Source organism: Pezoporus flaviventris, unplaced genomic scaffold (genome assembly GCF_033815535.1).
Source record: "Pezoporus flaviventris isolate CSIRO_AGI_PZ_B2104156 unplaced genomic scaffold, CSIRO_AGI_Pfla_v1 ptg000054l, whole genome shotgun sequence".
In the NCBI taxonomy this organism is placed as follows: Eukaryota; Metazoa; Chordata; class Aves; order Psittaciformes; family Psittacidae; genus Pezoporus; species Pezoporus flaviventris.
Window position 1 is genome coordinate 7,041,520 of NW_026892602.1, and position 19,527 is coordinate 7,061,046.

At 40.1% G+C, this 19,527-nt stretch overlaps 1 protein-coding gene across 1 annotated transcript in view; it reads right to left on the bottom strand.

Moving 5' to 3' along the window:
- Window positions 1–790: 790 nt before the first annotated feature.
- The window catches only part of LONP2 (lon peptidase 2, peroxisomal), a 49,212-nt gene continuing 30,475 nt past the window's right edge, over window positions 791–19,527 (bottom strand). The window contains exons 12-15 of the mRNA XM_061469090.1: window positions 9,635–9,777; window positions 3,479–3,686; window positions 2,442–2,632; window positions 791–1,120 (exon numbers count right to left, since the gene is read on the bottom strand). Of these exons, the coding sequence (XP_061325074.1) occupies window positions 899–1,120; window positions 2,442–2,632; window positions 3,479–3,686; window positions 9,635–9,777 (764 nt within the window). The 3' untranslated portion in view covers window positions 791–898. The remainder of the gene's footprint in view (window positions 1,121–2,441; window positions 2,633–3,478; window positions 3,687–9,634; window positions 9,778–19,527) is intronic.

The window sequence follows — 19,527 nt, forward strand, 5'->3', positions numbered from 1 at the left end:
GAGGGTTGAAAGGACTTAGTAACTTAACTTGGACCATATTGCTTCTGTTCAGATCCCTTAAGCATATTTTTTAGATTTCAAACCCCTTATTTTTCCCCTGCTGCTGCTGCTCCTTAGTGTTTTGAATGGTATTTCCTAAATAAGTAAACTGTTGGGCTAAATCAGTTTACTTTTTAGCATATTGGACTCTTGCTGAGCTGAATTTGCTGCAATTTGTGTTCTCTAACTACAGCTCACAGAATTATGTATTGTAGAATCACAGAATCATAGAATAGTTAGGGTTGGAAAGGACCTTAGGATCATCTAGTTACAAGCCCTCCTGCCATCTCACCCAAGGTTCTGTTCAACCTGGCCCTGAACACCACCAGGGATGGAGCATTCACAACCCCCCTGGGCAACCCATTCCAGTGCCTCACCACCCTAACAGGAAAGAACTTCTTCCTTATATCCACTCTAAACTTCCCCTGTTTAAGTTTGAACTCATCCCCCCTTGTCCTATCACTACAGTCCCTAATGAAGAGTGCCCCCCAGCATCTCTATAGCCCCCCTTCAGATACTGGAAGGCTGCTATGAGGTCTCCACGCAGCCTTCTCTTCTCCAGGCTGAACAGCCCCCACTTTCTCAGCCTATTCCCTGTTTATATACAGCTATGTCAGATGAGCTGAGGATTCCTTCTTGGCAGCCTCAGCTTTCTCATGCTTTAATCTTATCAGTAAAGGGGTATTTTTTTCCATGATTCTTTGTTGATGTTAGTAAAATGTGGTTTTAGATTAACTGCTGTAGTAGTACACATTTACACCCACATTTAAACAATCAAGTTTAGCTCACAGTTCTACTTGATATATTGATAACTCTTGATCTCTGAAACTCAATACAGATGTAATCTTGGCCTGGCTGCTTAAAGTTTACTATTCAGAAGCTCAACTCTGGGCTTAACTGCAAAGCCTCCATCAAAAGCTGCGTTAAGAACTTCATCCAGGCAGCTTGCCATAACAAAAGTCAAATCTTGCCGTATGTTCACTGCAATTTCTTCAAGATCCTTTTCATTTCTCTGAGGAATGATGATTCTCTTCAGTCCAGCTCGGTGTGCTGCCAGGACTTTGTCTTTAATTCCCCCCACCTAATGAGAAGAAATACATACATGAAAACATTCATGACACCGATCTAATGAGGTAATCATTGTAACAAATCACATGAGGAGTTAAACTTTAATGAAAGGTTCTCCCTCCCCCAGTCATTTAGGAAAACAAAAATGCAGCTGTAGTTTTAGCTCATTATATGCTTAATGAGGGGAGTATGTTAATATGTTGCTGTATCCTTTCTGTAACAGTTGAAAGAAAATTAAAATTTAATCTGGGAATGCAGGTACAAGAGCATCAATAGTGGAAGAGTCACCACTTTTCAGGATTTCTTAAGAAACAGGGCCCGGACTCATTTTTTTCACAGGATATGCTGAAACCCTGTACCTACATTAAAACTGTTCTTATGATAAGGACAGTACCAGGTTTAGGGGGAAAGTAGCCTTAAGGGTGCAATGCCACAGGATTCTAGACAACATATAGAAGGAAGGTAAATCTGGTCTAGTATTTAGATATAACCAATTTTTGCACCAACTGTAATGAGTAGGCAAAATTTGGTCGCTGCTTATAGTAAAGGCGATTTATCTGTTAAACTGAGTAAGCTGCATCAGGGCAGCCTCAATGCAATGCTTATTTTTCACTACAGCCTTGACCAACAGGCAATCATCGTTATCAGTCTGACTGCCACCATAATGCTGTTTCAGAGACCCTTCTAGTCAGACACCTTTCCATGTTACCTCTGGTTTACTGCATGAAACAAAATAAAAACTATTTCACACTTCCTTTGTCCATCATTTGGTATGAGAGGTAACTCAAATTCCATATCTGCCTAATCACTTATAGCAGGCTCCATTTGATACTGAGAACTAAAACTCTATTGGTTTGAAAACTTGCCTTTGACCTCATGCTTTGAAAAAGCTTCACAGGAACCATTCAACTGAACTATGTACAAATAACAATTTAAGACAACTTCAAAACCGCGCATTTGGAGATGGCTTCAAGAGTAACCTACATTCAGTAACTGCAAGAGCTTTAAGAAACAACTTTTCACATTAAACTGGATTTAGTTCTATATTAACAGTTTAGAAATTGCAATTCTGGGACCATCTTGAATTTTAAGATGTCCAGGTTTCCTTTCTCGCTAAACATTTTGGAGTGCTTTCCCCAAAAGCAGCATCAAGGGGAGCTTTAGCGTTCAATGTAAGGCCATAAGGAATGGTGTGGCACTGCAGCAGGCTGGCTTCCCCTCAGCCTGACAGCGCACCAAAAGAGACTGGATTGCTGCAAATGGCTATAACCAGATTTTATACCCAGAATAGGGAGAATTAATAAAACTTGGCTCTTTTCTGAAATGATGCTTACAGGAAGAACAAGGCCTCTTAGTGTAATTTCTCCTGTCATGGCTACATCTGAACACACCAGCCGCCCGCTGAAGAGTGAGGCAAGACAGGTTACTATGGTAACGCCAGCAGATGGTCCATCTTTTGTGACAGCTCCAGCTGGGAAGTGCAGATGGATGTCAGTGTTGTCAAGGAGATCAAAACTTCCAGAAGCTTAAGGAAAAAAAGAATGGTTTGAATGTGAAAAATCTTAAACCATTTTGTTCCCGGTCTTTATTCTAAAAGCCCACCAGAGAATTAGAAGCCTCAGCACTATTTTTTTAACAAACAGTAGACTGAAAAAACACCACTGTATCGCAGAGGCCCTAGAAAAACAAAAAGACAACTCAATGTGCTTTCTGCATCCAGATTCCTAGAGAAAACCGTAACAAGTCAACCAATATGCTTTGTATTTGCATGTGTTGGGAAATTCTGAGTAGGGAGTAATGTAGAAACCAAGCAATTCCAACACAGAATTTTTAGGGAGTTTTATGTCCCCAACTCTAAATGTCAATTTTCAGAGACCATCCTAAAGAACTAGCACTTCACAGAAACCCAGGATTAACCAATATTAGAAAGTAAATCTCTTATTTACATCTTTTTACCTTGCTGAACCTGTAGGACATAACAGTGTAAACTAGAGAGATAAATGTATATGCAGTTAATACCAACAGCATGTCATGCATCAATTCCATTTAGTTTTTTAACCTGTCTAAACTTCCGTAAGTGACAGATACTGGCCAATTACTGACTAGTCAGCAGATGATCCAACCAGACCCATTTACAGAACTTTTGGGAGGTTCAAGAGTTAAAAGTGTCTTGGCTGAAGTCCTACTGCACTGCAGCTCAACAGCTGCCACACACACCCAACTAATTTTCAAGGTATGAAAGCTTAAGACTATGAAAACTGATATTTAGCATAAACTGTATTTAAATTTTAGAGAAAAACTACAGACTTGTCTATCTAGCCAACAGATGCACACCATCTCCATAATGCACTGTCATTTCTTCCCAACCTACCGTTGGTTAGTTGGTATCTCTTGGCATTGCTGCGCAGCCAGCTGATGGCAAGATGTGCTGACTCCTTCATCACATCTCCGAGCTGACCAGTCAAAGTGAGCTGACCTTCTCCATCCATGCGACTGGCTTCTACAAACATGATCTCTCCTCCTAAGGGAGTCCAAGCCAAGCCTATGGCTACTCCTGGCTGATTTAAGCGTTCAGACACCTGAAGGAAAACAAAAGGGAAACAGTTTAGGGAACAGCTGTAACAAAACTATCACAAAAACAATTTTATAGTTCCCTTCAAAACAACTGTACCCACTAAAGCACAAAAGGTAAATCCAAACATTCAGATTTTTTTCTAATGTAGCAGTGTTTCTGCTAATGTGTAAACATCCATTACAGAATCAGAGCTGTATATGGCTGCTTAGCTTAAGGCAATGGCAAACATCTGGGTATATCAAGTTTTTGAAACCTTCCCCACCCCCAAAAGTTCAATGAGAATCTTTCTTTTCAAATGACTTCAAGTATTCTGCCAATGTTTGTATGATCTAGTCCATCTGCTAGAGGTTTGTTTGTGCTGACTGTATCACCTAATGAAAAACCCAGTTTTGCTCCCAAACGTTATCTATATGCCTCTTTCAAGGTGGATACATTGCTAAAACTACCATCAGATAACACTGATTTTGCTCATTGAAACGACAATTCTGAAAAATGCAAACATGACTCTGTTAGAAATGAAAGAAGATGGGAAATCTGACTGAGTCCCATTAGTAATTACAAGTAGTTGAGCAAACTCTACCCACACCAGACTGATCTACTCATCTACAAGTCTGCCCAGGCCCAGTTATTGACAAGAGTAATGGAGGGCTCCGAGTGCCACATTAAGGGGAAGGAAAGACAGGCAAGATGTTTTCCATACAAGTTCCAGGTTTTATTTTTTTTCCTCTGTCAGAGATTCTTTAAGAATATACAGAAAGTCCCTTTGTTTTCTTGAGTTTCAAGATGCAGAAGCCCTGCTGAAAAGATCATACAGCTATTCAGCATGTTCTGAGCTAGTAAATTAGATATTTATTACAAGGCAAAAAAGAAACTGGATGAATTTTTACTGTGTGAGGCAGTGACTGGAGCAAAAGACAAATACTCCTTTGTAAAATAAAAGTATAGGCACATTTTAAAATAATTTGGTCTCCTATTGAAATGCAGAATTAAAAGTTAATTTGAGTCATTCCTGAAAAAGGGATGAATTCCTCAGTCAACTGTTTAGAGAATTTCAATGTTTAATTTCTTGGATAGAAAACAAATCAAAGGAGCATCACAACAGAACCAAAATAAAAGAATTCCAGTTCTGAACTCTGCATTTTTTTTTTTTTGTCCCTTCTAAGCACATTTAACAACATCACATTTTATACTACTTGCAAATTGTCCTGGGTTCAGCAGTAGCAGTCATGTTTCTCCTCCTTGGTAGCTGGTGCAGTGCAGTGTTTTGACTTTCAGCTTGGGAACAGAGCTGATAGTGATGTTTTTGGTTTGGCCAAGGACTTTGTGAGCCTCATGCTCTGCCAGGGAGGAGGGGAAGCCAGGAGGAAGCAGAGACAGGACACCTGACCCAAACTGACCAAAGAGGTATTCCATACCACAGCACATCATGCCCAGGGATGTAACTGGGAGTTAGCCAGGAGGGCTGGGAGACGGCAGGGTTGGAGGAGGTATCGGTCGGAGCTTGGTCGGGCTTGAGGGGCGAGTTATTGGTCGGCTGGTGGTGAGGTGTTGTATTCTCTTCCCTTGTTATTTCCTTTATCATTATTATCATTGGTGGTAGCAGTAGTGATTTGTGTTATACCTTAGTTACTAAACTGTTCTTATCTCAACCCGTGGGAGTTGCATTCTTTTCGATTCTCCTCTCCGTCCCTCCGGGAGCAGGGGGAGGGCAAGAAAAGGGGGGGAAGTGAGCGAACGAATTACCTGACTGGGTTTAAACCACGACACAAATCCAGAGCAATAGACTTTTTTTCTCTCTAGCATCAACTCATTCTGCACTGTGCATCTCACTGTGATCTTAGTGCTTTGATTTTGTTTCCTGCCCAGAGTTAGCAGAGAAGTCAGTTTTTAACCATCAGCCCAGCTGCAAGAGCAGACACATCTGTACAGAGGTCTGGACAGCCCTGGACCTTAGATTCAGAGGCAGAATGACTCGAACGGCCCTGCTGTGAGCTGGCTGTGTAAGAAACACCTCCAGTTCTGAGCTCCAAAGACAGAAGTTACTAAGTATTTTAGTTCCCTACTAAAATGCCCTCTGGAAGCCCACTAGAAATGCTGCTGCAAGTCCCCAAGTAGTACATGGGACTGAAGTTTCATAAATCAAACAGTGTGGATTTGCTCTTACTAGCATAATTTAGATGACTGTTTCTTTAACTTCTATGGTATCAAAATACCTCATCAAGGATTTTAATCTTTTGTTGACATGATTTTCTGCATTCATTCCTACTAGTTACAGTGACTTAGATTACCTTAGTAATCGCTTAGTAACTCAGGTTAACAAAATTCATCTCGGTTATACTGAGGTCCAACAACTGTGAATCCTCCTTGACACTTGAGACAATGATGTATTTTGGCAGCCTGCCACGGTTTCAAACATTTCAGGTGTAATGAACAACAGCAACTGTCCGTACCCTCTCTCATCCCAAAGCAGCCATCAATGAGGTTTGTTGGTTTTGAGGTTTTTTGGGGTTTAGCACTGATTCTAACTGTGTATCAATTCCAAACAGTTACAGACTAATTCCACTGTTTGACCGCTCAGGGGCAGAAAACAGCAAACATGACTGAAGATCAAAAAACAAATGGTCCTAAAGACTCTTCAGTTATCTCACCTCAGTACAAACTCCTTTTATCCTCAGACTATGTAGACACCTCCTCCTATTTTCACAAGTAATTTGAGATCTGGTAAGAGAAACTAGGTGTGTAGTAAGTGCTAATCTCCTTTCAACCATAATTCTTGGCACTAAGTGGCAGGCTCAAAGGCCAGCAACTTCTCTTGCTGCACTGGTAGAGACTGTATTGCCTGTTCCGCAGCCTCTTCATCTCAATGGTAACTGATGTGTGTTGACAGGAATATGTCTAGAAAATGCCCTGCCAGTTTGGATAACTGTCCTCAGAAAAGAACCTTGAAAATGCCTAAACATACACACACACATATACAAACCTGGCACCTCTGAATGAATAATTTCTTCTCACAGCAAGTCAGAGGAATTTAAATTAGAAAAAAATCCTTACTTACACTTTTTAAAGAGCTTCAGTTAAAAATACCATTAGAATGACTGGTCATGTCTGTTAGATGATGGAAAAAGAGCTACGTATCGGCCTGTTCTTGAAACTTTGTGTAGATGAGACCTACAGTTTGGCTGTAATCTGGGAGGGAGGAAGGAGGGAATGAAGGCTCCAGAGATGTTAGAAACCCCACACTTGTAACTTACTGTCACGATTCTTCTTTCATGTGATTTATTCCTACATTTGTTCTGTAAAGTGACACATAAGACTATTTATTTGTAATAAATCCTACAAGTATGAGCTGAGTATTCTGTCCTGCTTTTCTGCTGCGAGACCTCTACAGAAGATAGATACACAAGCAGTGCACTGAAAAGACTAATCACTTACTTTAAGGTATTCTCTGAAGGACAACAAATCAATTAAGTCATGTCATGTTTTCAGTTCTATTTGCTTACGCTCATCCAAGTACTGACATGCAGCTGCCTCCATTGTATCTTTGTTCCAACTAATTACAAATGGCAAAATGCAGGTCAAAGGTGAAGCTTTAAAGGCTAGAGAGAGACACACCACAGAATACAAGCCAGAAAAAACACCTCTGGCCAGGCTGGAATGCCTGTCATTGACACAGGAGCTTGAAAGAATCTTGGGGGCACTTGACAAAATTCAAAGGCATAAGGGGTTAGCTGGGAAAATTCATTAAAGCAGGAATTATGTGGCTGTCTGAGCAATTCACATTGAAAAATCATAAAGTGTACGGAAAAATATTTGCTTATTAATAAATACAACAAATAGCATATGAAAATAAACCCTGAGCTGCTCAGGGAATTGATGTTGTGTGGATTCATCTCTAGTTCTATTTCTGCACTACTCAATTTGCCTGCTAAATACAGAAACATCTAAAAAATCTTTGATAAACAGGCCAATAGCGATAAACTTATTTCAGCTTATACAGGCCAGCGGATCCATGAAATGCTCATATGCATATTCATGGCAACTGTGCGTGCAAAAGACCCGAGACACAGCATTCTTGTATCTTTGGAATTAAGAACCATAATGTAAGAATTTTACTTGCATTACCTACTCCTGTAGGAAAAGAACAAACCAGCAGAAATTATTTTCCAACACAGTCATGCTAAGAATCAACTCCAGAAAAGTTCTAATCTAAGCAGAACCTCTAAGGAAAGTCACATATTAGCATATTTCTTGGCCTCCAATCTAATTTTTAATAAGTGTGATAAGTTTATATTTATTTGAATTAATTCTACTCTTGACTGGGAACTGGGTGTACAACTGCAACTGACCAGAATTTCTGTACAAATTTACAAAATTCAATTTATTTTTAGCACCTTTATGAAACTAATAAACACCATTTGTAGAAATCAGAGTACTGCCTTGAATATTAAGTTCAATTTACTACGATGGCTTAATGTGCACCTGCAATTCAAGCACTAAAAAGCCAAATGATCCTGCAGCGCTTTAGCTCCAAAGACCAGATTTCTGAAGTATGTAACATACTTCAAAATGAAAATTCAGATAGAATGTTTTATCTCTGAAAAAAACCCCACATGCTGTTTTTCAGTAATTGTTTCTAAAAGTCAGGTAGTGGATAGGCTAGTAAAAACTAACCATAGGATTATCACAAATGATCCGATGGCCACAGTCATCCCAAATCAAGCTGAAATATAGCCACACTTTCTTCTTAATTAAAATGGCCTTGAACTGTCTTGTGTGATTTTATTACTGGGTAATATATATATATATTACTGGATAAATATATATATATAAGTACATATAGAAAGAGTTACCGTTATAATCATTACTGGGTATATGTATTACTAATGTCTTCTTCCAAAGTGTCGCCTCATTTGTGTCTCCATTAAGAAGCGCTACTGTGATAAAATCTTCGTATCAGAAAACCTCAGTTCAGGTCTAAAAACTGACTTGTTCCATAACAATCATTCTCCTGTTTTCCGTGCATATCTTGTTCCCTTTTTGTCCTCCAAGTCCCACTAGAGTCTGTTTCCCTCATCTAGGAGGTAATTATCACAGGAAAGTTCCTAAAAGTTTGAATTTTTCTCTTTTGGAAGTTTTCCCTTCATTTCTATTTTCTCTATAACTTACTGGTTTACTGATCTTTTCTCTTGCATAAAGACAGAAAAAATTAGCTTTCCATCAGCAACTGGTTTCCTGTCCTAGTGTTCTATATACTACTTGCCCTTTATTAGTTCACCTGCACCTGAAGGGAATAACTGCAATATAAATGGTGAAAAAGAGAATCCCGAGACAACAAACTACTTTATTGGTGTCATTTTCATAGACTGTGGCAACATACACACGGGTGAAAGAAAAAGTTCTGGAACATGCCCAGTGAGGAACAAAGCTAGTACTAGGAAGCTGGAGGTGCCTGGCTGATCATAAAACATTTTTAACAGCAAAGCATCACGTTAATCTAAAGAATGTCTGAGAAATTCTGGTGAAAACAGACGTGGTTTTAACACCCAAAACTGCTGACTGGCTTTAAGGAGGTATATGGGACAGTCCTTAACACAGCTGCTTCAGAGACAGGATTCCTGGGTTCTACTTTTGGTTTGTTTCAGAAGACCATCAAACACCCTCCAGACAAAAGCAAAGTTGTTATAAGCACCACCACATTCTTCAGCCCTGCTGCAGGCGTCTTTGCTAACAGAAAGTCATGCCATTGTGTTATTTACATATCCTGAATTAAACCAAAATGAAAACTACTTTAAGTGAAAAACACACTTGCTAGAACACACAGAGATACAGAGCTGTTACTAATACATTTTTTTAAAAGTTGGTATTGTATAAACTTAGTCAATAGCAATAAAATAGACAACTAGTCAAACCAGACAGAAACAGCAGCCAAGCAGAAACAAATGAGGATGTTACCTCCATTTCATACATGGGTGGCCCCAGGATGTCTTTTAAAGCATGGAAATCAATTAAAATTGGCATTTCAGGTGGCAGAGCCAGGTCAGCCGTGTCACTGATGGATTCTGATTTTGCATCTTCTGTGACATGCTCTTTGCAATCTAAGAGAAGAAAATCTGATTTAGGATTTGTAGCAGTATTTCTTGATGCAGGTATTAAAAAAATAATGACAGAGAAAAACAAAATATTCAAAGAAATGCTCACAAAATTCATAAAGTGTGCTTAAACCATCTTTACAAAAATCTTGTCAAACTACAGATAATATGGCATCAAACTCAATTATTAAACATGTTCTAACTGTTCAGCAAAGATGTTAAATCTAGAGCACTGACAGATGTGACTCACTTATAAACAAGATCAAATCGTAAAATGCACTAAGTTCATTTTCAACCTTGCACTTTTCATCAGATTTGTACATAAAAACCGTATGTGTAGGAGATGATCATGTTTAATGTAATGTGTAATACAGAATATGGACCTCAATGTGGAAATGCTGATAGTTCAGTAACTACCATTATTTTTACACGTTTACAACAGTGTGTCTGTGGTCTCCTTATGCAAGGACTCCAGTGCTTAACTTCTGATACTAGTAATTAAGATCTGACAAATTAAGTAGGAGCGCTTTGGCCAGATTTACCTACACTGCTTTGCCACATGGCCTCATTGCTTACAGCTAGTCTGCATTACATTCAGTAACATCTCCTTTCACAGTGGCAAACACTACAGCTCTGGCCTCCCTGCTGCACACCCCAGTCCTTGCACACATACCCTCAACACCAGCTGATGGGGGGGGGGGTGCAGGAGAAGCTGCTACTTGTAGACCAGGCAGAAACCAGCTCCACTGGAAGTCTAACTCACCCGGCCCCAGTGTGCTGCCTCCTTCTGGGCTGTCAGAGCCACTACCCCAGCACAGAACAGCCCACGTTTATTGCAGCCGGTGCTGCAGATACTCTGACACACTTCTTTAATTCGATTTTTGTCTGTTATGACTATTATGGCTTTACTCAATCATAGAAATATAGAATGGTTTGGGTTGAAAGTGACCTTTAAAAATCACCTAGTCCAGCCAAAGGGACATCTTTCACTAGACCAGGCCTTTGCTTAATTCATGAGATCAACATTCCTTGTTTGCTCAGCAGCCAGTTCAGAACACAGAATATACAGTCCTTGTCCAGTGGTAAAACCTCAAATAATATTCATATAACAACTTCATCTATGGCTTTTGTCTCGAAATATTATATTTACACAGGGTTCTGCTCTTTCCTTTGTCGGATGAGATACTGATAAGGTGTCCAGACCAATAACCACTTGCAGCAAAAAATACCTCAAAGATCAAATTATTACGTATTTTCAGAAATCCCTACCGGTGTGAATCATATATCATGAAGTGAGAGAGATATATATATAAGTATGTGTGTATATATATACACATAAGTATATTTTGCATCAATATGCTCAAGCATCATCAAGAAGGGACCACATAATTAAAGCAGTATTTATGGATTCAAAAGTGTGCTCCTTCATTCCTCCATTTATAGTATGATTGTATCTCCTACCTGTACAATTGTTTCCTTGCAGAATTTCCTTAAAATTTCTGTTTTCTCCACAAATGTGTTTTCCATACAACTGAACTATAATGGGGACCATATAAATATCAAAGCCTCAGGATTGTTTTAAACCAGACTACACAGCTGGTTGTTTGCATGAATAAGCTCAAGAACTTAAACATCATTTGTAGCAGGACTACACTGCACATTTACTTATGTGACTGTATATAGAAGAAGAATGTAAACACGGAGTCATTTCCCCACAGAATCTGATCCAGATGCAAAAGGCTCATTACCATTTTCGAAAGCCCAAAGCAGTATTTATGTGAAATAACAGAGAAATGAAAAATACTGGAACAATCCAGATGTTCCTGAGGTTCTATGGCAGTTTTATGGCAGTGCCTCCTTGCCCTGAGGCTGCCATTAAGAAAAGCATTGTACACATACATACAGCGAAAATACTTCTTCCCACCCCCAAGAAAACAGGCCTAAGATACATTTATAGAATCACAGAATCATAGAATCATAGAATAGTTAGCGTTGGAAAGGACCTTAAGATCATCAAGTTCCAACCCCCCTGCCATGGGCAGGGACGCCTCACACTAAATCATATCACCAAAGGCCTCATCCAACCTGGCCTTGAACACTGCCAGGGGTGGAGCATTCACAACCTCCCTGGGCAACCTATTCCAGTGCCTCACCACCCTAACAGGAAAGAATTTCCTGCTTATATCCAACCTAAACTTCCCCTGTTTAAGTTTTAACCCGTTACCCCTTGCCCCCTGTCACTACAGTCCCTAATGAAGAGTCCCTCTCCAGCATCCCTATAGACCCCCTTCAGATACTGGAAGGCTGCTATGAGGTCTCCACGCAGCCTTCTCTTCTCCAGGCTCAACAGCCCCAACTTTCTCAGCCTGTCTTCATACAGGAGGTGCTCGAGTCCCCTGATCATCCTCGTGGCCCTTCTCTGGACTTGTTCCAACAGTTCCATGTCCTTTTTATGTTGAGGACACCAGAACTGCACACAATCCTCCAGGTGAGGTCTCACAAGAGCAGAGTAGAGGGGCAGGATCACCTCCTTCGACCTGCTGGTCACGCTCCTTTTAATGCAGCCCAGGATACAGTTGGCTTTCTGGGCTGCGAGTGCACACTGAAGCCAGCTCATGTTCATCTTCTCATCGACCAACACCCCCAAGTCCTTCTCCGCAGGGCTGCTCTGAATCTCTTCTCTGCCCAACCTGTAGCTGTGCCTGGGATTGCTCCGACTCAGGTGTAGGATCTTCCACTTGGCATGGTTAAACTTCATGAGGTTGGCATCAGCCCACCTCACAAGCAGGTCAAGGTCCCTCTGGATGGCATTCCTTCCCTCCAGCGTATCAACCGAACCACACAGCTTGGTGTCATCAGCAGACTTGCTGAGGTCGCACTCAATCCCACTGTCCATGTCACTGACAAAGATGTTGAACAAGACCAGTCCCAACACGAGTCCCTGAGGGACACCACTTGTTACTGGTCTCCAGCTGGACATTAAGCCATTGACCACAACTCTTTGTGTGTGGCCATCCAGCCAGTTCTTTATCCATCAAGTGGTCCATTCATCAAATTGATGTCTCTCCAATTTAGAGACAAGGATGTCATGTGGGACAGTGTCGAACGCTTTGCACAAGTCCAGGTAGATGACATCAGCTGCTCTACCCCTGTCCATCAGTTCTGTAGCCCCATCATAGAAGGCTACCAAATTGGTCAGGCAGGATTTCCCCTTAGTGAAGCCACGCTGGCTGTCACCAAGCACCTTGTTGTTTCTCATGTGCCTTAGCATGACTTCCAGGAGAATCTGCTCCAAGATTTTGCCAGGCACAGAGGTGAGACTGACTGGTCTGTAATTTCCTGGGTCATCCATTTTCCCCTGCTTGAAAATGGGGGTTATATTTCCGTTTTTCTAGTCGTTGGGAACTTCACCCGACTGCCACGATTTCTCAAATATGATGGCCAGCAGCTTAGCAATTTCATTTGCCAGCTCCTTCAGGACCCGTGGATGGATCTCATCAGGACTCATGGACTTGTGCAAGTTCAGCTTTTTAAGATGGCCTCAAACCGGATCCTCTCCTACAGTGGGCGCAAGGTCTTCATTCTCACAGTCCCTGTATCTGCCTTCCAAGACTTGGGTGGTGCAGTCAGAGGCTTTGGCAGTGAAGACCGTGTCAAAGAAGTCATTCAGAACCACAGCCTTCTCCAAATCCTGTGTAGCCAGTTCTCCTGAGAGCTTCCTGAGGGGGCCTACATTCTCCCTAGTCTGTTTTTCATTTGCTATGTACCTGTAGAATCCCTTCCTGTTATCTTTAATACCTCTAGCTAAGTTTAATTCTAACTGAGCCTTAACTTTCCTAACCTGGTCCCTAGCTTCTCCCACAACATCCCTGTCATGCCACCTGTCCTTGCTTCCACTTATTATAAGCCTCTTTTTTCAACTGAATTTTCCTCAGGAGCTCCTTATCCATCCAAGGAGGTCTCCTGGCCCTCCTGCTGCACTTCCTTCTGGTTGGGATGCAACACTCCTGAGCTTGTAGCAGGTGATCCTTGAATATCAACCAACAGTCTTGCGCCCCCCTGCCCTCTAGGGCTGTATCGCATGGAACCTTCCGAAGCAGGTTCCTGAAGAGGCCAAAGTCTGCTCTTTTGAAGTCCAGGGCAGTGAGCTTGCTGCACGCTCTTCTCACTGTCCTGATGATCTCAAATTCCAGCATTTCATGATCGCTGCATCCAAAGCTGCCCTGGAGCATCACATTTCTAACAAACCCCTCCCTGTTGGTGAGCAGAAGGTCAAGCATGGCACCTCTCCTTGTCGCCTCCTCTACTGCAGAAGGAAGTTGTCTTCTACACGATCGAGGAACCTCCTGGATTGGTTGTGCTGGGCCGTACCGTCCTTCCAACAGATGTCAGGGTGGTTGAAGTCACCCATGAGAACAAGGGCCTGCGAGCGTGAGGCTTTTTCTATCTGTCTATGGAGTGCTTCATCCGCAGGTTCTCCTTGATCAGGCGCTCTGTAACAGATCCCCACAGTAATGTCTCCCATAGCTATATTCCCTTTAACCCTGACCCACAAACTCTCTGTTATCTGCTCACCTGTCCCCAGACAGAGTTCCATACTCTCCAGCCTATCCCTAACATAAAGGGCAACTCCCCCTCCCTGCCTGCCAGGCCTGTCCTTCCTAAAGAGCCTGAAACCTTCCATTCCAACACTCCAGTCATAGGAGCCATCCCACCATGTTTCTGTGATGCCTATTATATCATACCCCCGTAGACGTGCCCACATCTCTAATTCTCTTGTTTGTTCCCCATGCTACGGGTGTTTGTATAGAGGCATCTGAGCTGAGCTCCAACTGAAGCCGGCTCATTGGCTGGAGCGGCTGGGATATCTCTACAGTGCTCCAGGCATTTATTATTCTGGCAACTGACTGGGTGTGTTGGGATGGAATGATGCCCCCCTCCCCCAACACATCTAGTTTAAAGAGATAGTTTACATTATGCAGGAATGTATACTGAGCTTCAAGACTTCTGCGCCATATTCATTTTACTTTCAACTAAGAAACTCTCTTCCTTTGCATATTGATCCATGCACGATAACTGAATCTAGTAATTTAAACAATTAGAGAAAAACGCAAATCATTGATTTAATCTATTTAATATAACATTAAGGGGTGTTCTGTGCTGCAAAAGTAATTCTAAGAGTAGATGAAGAATGAATGTCTTCTTCACAAGCTACAACTATCCTTTTATTAATCATGATATATAAAGGCCTTTTTACAGTTAATTTTGCTGCAGTGCAATTCTCACTAATGCCTTCACACAGTATCAAGGAAAACATTCTACATCACTATTACCATAATAACACCAACTCAGCTTTTATTCAGGACTCAAATCTAACAGTAATTATCCAACAGCCACTAATCTTTCCATTGTACAGCTCATGGCTCCATGAACAAATCCCATTCCTTTACTATAAACTCTATTTTAGTTAGTAGACCCTCCTGTTGTTCCAGCATGTCTCTTTTTTTTGTTGAATTACTATTTCTGTACAGAATAAAATCAAATACATAAATGCTAGCAAGTCTAGGAAACATAACCCCACACGCTATTCTTGCAACTCAGATTGCAATTTCAACACTATAGATCTTCAAAACCAGAGCAATCTGACAGGACAATTCATATCTTACAACAAAATGGACTTTAAAACCAAGTGCTTTTGTTCTATACCAAGATTTCACCATCTAACAAACACTGTTTTCCATTTCTGCTTGCTCTTATTTCCCTAATTCTACATATACAGCTGAAGGAGAGAGACTTCTCATAAACAAATCAGCAGGTAATTTTGAGGCTGCCTGCCCTATTAAAAGAATCAGAAACTCTTTGCATTTACATAATCTAATTAATACACCCCATTTTATAATTTGTAACAATAGGAAACTCCAGACTTTTTCTGAAAATATGAAAGTAAATTCTGACATTATCTAGTTTTCTATAAAAGCATACAGTGATGTTCCAAAATACCATTACAGAATACGAACTTTTTGAAGGAAAAAACATTTTCATTCACAACCTTTACAGAATTGCTGACTACAAAGAGTCTATAAAGATGCAAGTAATTAAGATTTCCATTAATGACGACAAATGTATGTTCCCTACCTATCCCAGAAGAATAAACGGAAACCATAGCAGAAGTTACATGACACACTCATCTAAAATAAGAGAGTTAAATTCAAGTTTCCAGAAACAGACCTTTTGGTTAAGAGCACAGCTCAATCATCTTACATTTTGCATTAAAGTAGAGAAATAAGCTAAAGAGTCAAAGAAGTGCCCTTAACAGAGCTCTACAGTGCACTGGAGGAACCACCTGCTGATTGACTATTGTTTTGCTGCTTCAACAAAAGCAGCACGGTACTGAACTGTTTAAACATTTAAAAACTGAGGGGGAACAGAATAAACAAAAACTCCCAAACCACCATCACCCCCCAAACAACAAACCAGCAAACACCCCTCCTGCCAAAAATAAACAAAAAACTCCCATCCCCCCCCCAAAAAAAAAAACAAAACAGAAACAACAACAAAAAAGGCAATGTTTGTAAAATTTTTAAAACAGACTCTGCAGCTGCTCAGCAAAGGTCACAGCAATGTTCCTCAGGAATCTGCCTTTGCAAGTTCCCAAAACAAATCGGTCTTGGATGTAAATACTGCATTTGTTGGAAAGTGGACTGCTAAGAAAACATTCTATCTTTGAGCTACTATATATAATTCAAGATTTAATCTAAAAAGGAATTCCATGGTACAAATATTTAAGAATTTAAGACTGCTACTTTCTCCTAGAGATATAATGGAAATGAGTGAATGGGAGAGCCTAAAACTTCCTCAACATGTAGCAATTTCTCAGCTCCTCATGAATCATATTTAAACTAATCACTAGCAATATATAAGTCTTAAAGCCAAAGATTTCTAGCCATACTTGCTGGCCAAGATAGCAGAATATAATAGAAACCTAAAATTTTTTTGCTAAATTGCTATGAAGAGGTGTAAGAAAGAACGTAAGCATGAAAGAAGTAAGTTTCAAGTTTATGGGCAATTAGAGGGAAAATAGCATGTTTTTTTTCTTAGCTGATACAGTAGCAGATGTTCCAGCACATGATAAACAGATCCAGAATTCTTTTAGCCCCTCCAAACAAACAAACTCCACAAAAACTACATTTAGACAGGACAGGATGGGATTGCCCTTACTGACAACAGTCCACATTCAAAGCCAGGGCTAACATGAAACTACATCTTAAAAGCAACTTTCCCTTGCCGAACTAAATCTCACGCACTACATACTTGCGAAGTGTACTTCCAAAAGACATTCTTGTGGAAAGAAACACCTTCCCGGGACCCTAATCCTACTAACACTTACTTGTATACTTCAATTTAATGCTATATGCATTTTTCCCCACAGGATCAGAAGATTTCTGTTTTCACAAAATAATTATAGTCCATCAATTCTCATACAGAATAACAACATGTACTTGAAGCACTTGATTTTGAGATTTTGGGGTTTTTAGATAAATTAACATGGTAAAAAAATAGTTTTTATATAACCCAACTTTACATAACATTTATGTCTCTTTGGCCTAACCCAGAAACATCATTCCAAGTAATTTTTAGAAAGAGCCACATATTACAGTCTGAAGAGCGGGTAAGCATACTAATTCCAGCACAGCTGAACTCAAACTTGAGTGTCTACAGTCATACCACTGCGGGATTTATGCTGCTCAGGTTTCATACACTCACTTCCCAGCGCTGTTGGAGATCCTGTGCTGCTGGAACTGCTGTTTTGGCTAGAATATTGAACAGGTCACATTTTGCAGGAGCAGTGATGATAGCCCAGCTCCGTTAAGGCTCTGTAAAACCAAGCAAACACCACCCCCACCTCCCCCAAGTCATGCATAACATTTTGCAAATTAAATGTATCATGCTCGAGTTGAGTAAGGGAACATAGATAAAGACTTCATGTTTCACTTCAAATTGACCACACTGACCACTTCAGTCAAACTTACATTTAAACTCACAACCAAGTGTTTCATTCACAAAGAGCAGAACAAACTGTATTGTATTAACAGGTTATTGAAGTATTTTTAAAGCCTTGGTTTCAACATAGATCGAATCTTCATTTAATCACTTGTAGTTAGTAAATATTACCCACCCTAAACCTCCTTTCAAGTCTGAATTAGGCAAATCATTTTTCACTCTGAGTTTCAACTGCTGCATCATGACATGATGCCCTAGTGCACAGTTGCTGCATTGTATTCTCAATGTAGTTGCACTAAAATAGGAAGCAGAGTTTCACATCTTTTTGTGACTCCTAGAATTTCTTCTAGTGTCAAAACCAAGATGAGCGTCTCATAAATCTCAGTGTTTCAGTAAAATATCAGATAGTGTTACTGTACACAAGGATGACTCCCTGGAGAGGTCTCAAAAACTGACTCCATTTGCTTTTGCTGAAGTTCACTGTACAAATTCAACAACTGATGCAAACTAACACTCCTCCACTTGCCAACTTCATCATACAGCTCAGGAGTCAAAGGAGCCAGAAAGGCAATATAAAGCTGCCAGTGTATTTCAGTCATGCAGTTCTGGAAGGTGCTAAATGCAGTTTGACAGTGTATCTCCTAACATCAGTTCTGCTGTGGCAGGTATCTTCCATTTTTAGACCCTATAAATCAAACAACGTCAAAAGCCCAATATTTATTAAACCTCAAAAACACATGCTCCACTTTTGAGTTCATAACCTGATCTAAATAATATAATGATGTTCTATATAATGATAGTTCTACCACCTAACGTCTTTCAACTTCTATTACAAACCGACAAGACAGAAGGCACTCAGCTGAACAAAATAGGCACCATGTTACTACCCTGATATGCTACGAATCATACATAAATTATGCTTTACCAAGTAGGAATCTACAAAGCAAGCCTGTAGTTTGCTCTCACATATTCACCACTCACGATATATGAATGAACTAACTGTACAGTATCGATCCCACATCAGTAACTGACAAATGTGTAAAGTAAAAACGGATTATAGGTCTTTTTATGCAGAAAAAAAAAATAATCAAGAAACAATTCTAAGAATTGAAACTACTAAGAGACAACAACTTGATTACCAATTCTTCCAAAGTCGTTCATTATATGAAATAAAAATGCATCATCACTATGTACAACTGCACAAATGTCCACTAATCCAGGGGAAATAAAAACCCAAAGAAATAAATTTAGGTTACAAATCCCATTATTTGTATCAGCTCACAAGCACTTGGGGCTATTTCTGAGCTTTGTTTTAAATACTTCATTGTTTACAACAGACTGAATGAAAACTAAACAAAAATATTTTTAACAGTGTCCTACTCTCATACACTCCCAACAACTGACATATTCAGCTAAAAATACAGCAGGGTATAAAGCATACTACTAGTACAAAAGAAAACACATTTTGCAGACTGTACCATTCTATACATGTCTTCTTAATGCCAAACTTTATCTATAGAGCCACCTGTCCCCTGGACTCCTTTTTATTAATGCAGCTTTTTCTAATGGAAAGTTTCAATTCCAGAAATACAAAAGCAACTCTTCACAGTTCATTTCTTCTGGGTTTACTCCAGATTGTGTGTCATCCAAAAAAACTAGCATGTGCCCTCTTTTGAAGCATTTAGCTTTCTGTTTTCACTTTGCTTTGGTAAGTTCCAAGTCCAGTACTAATTTTAACAGAGTATAATTTTAACA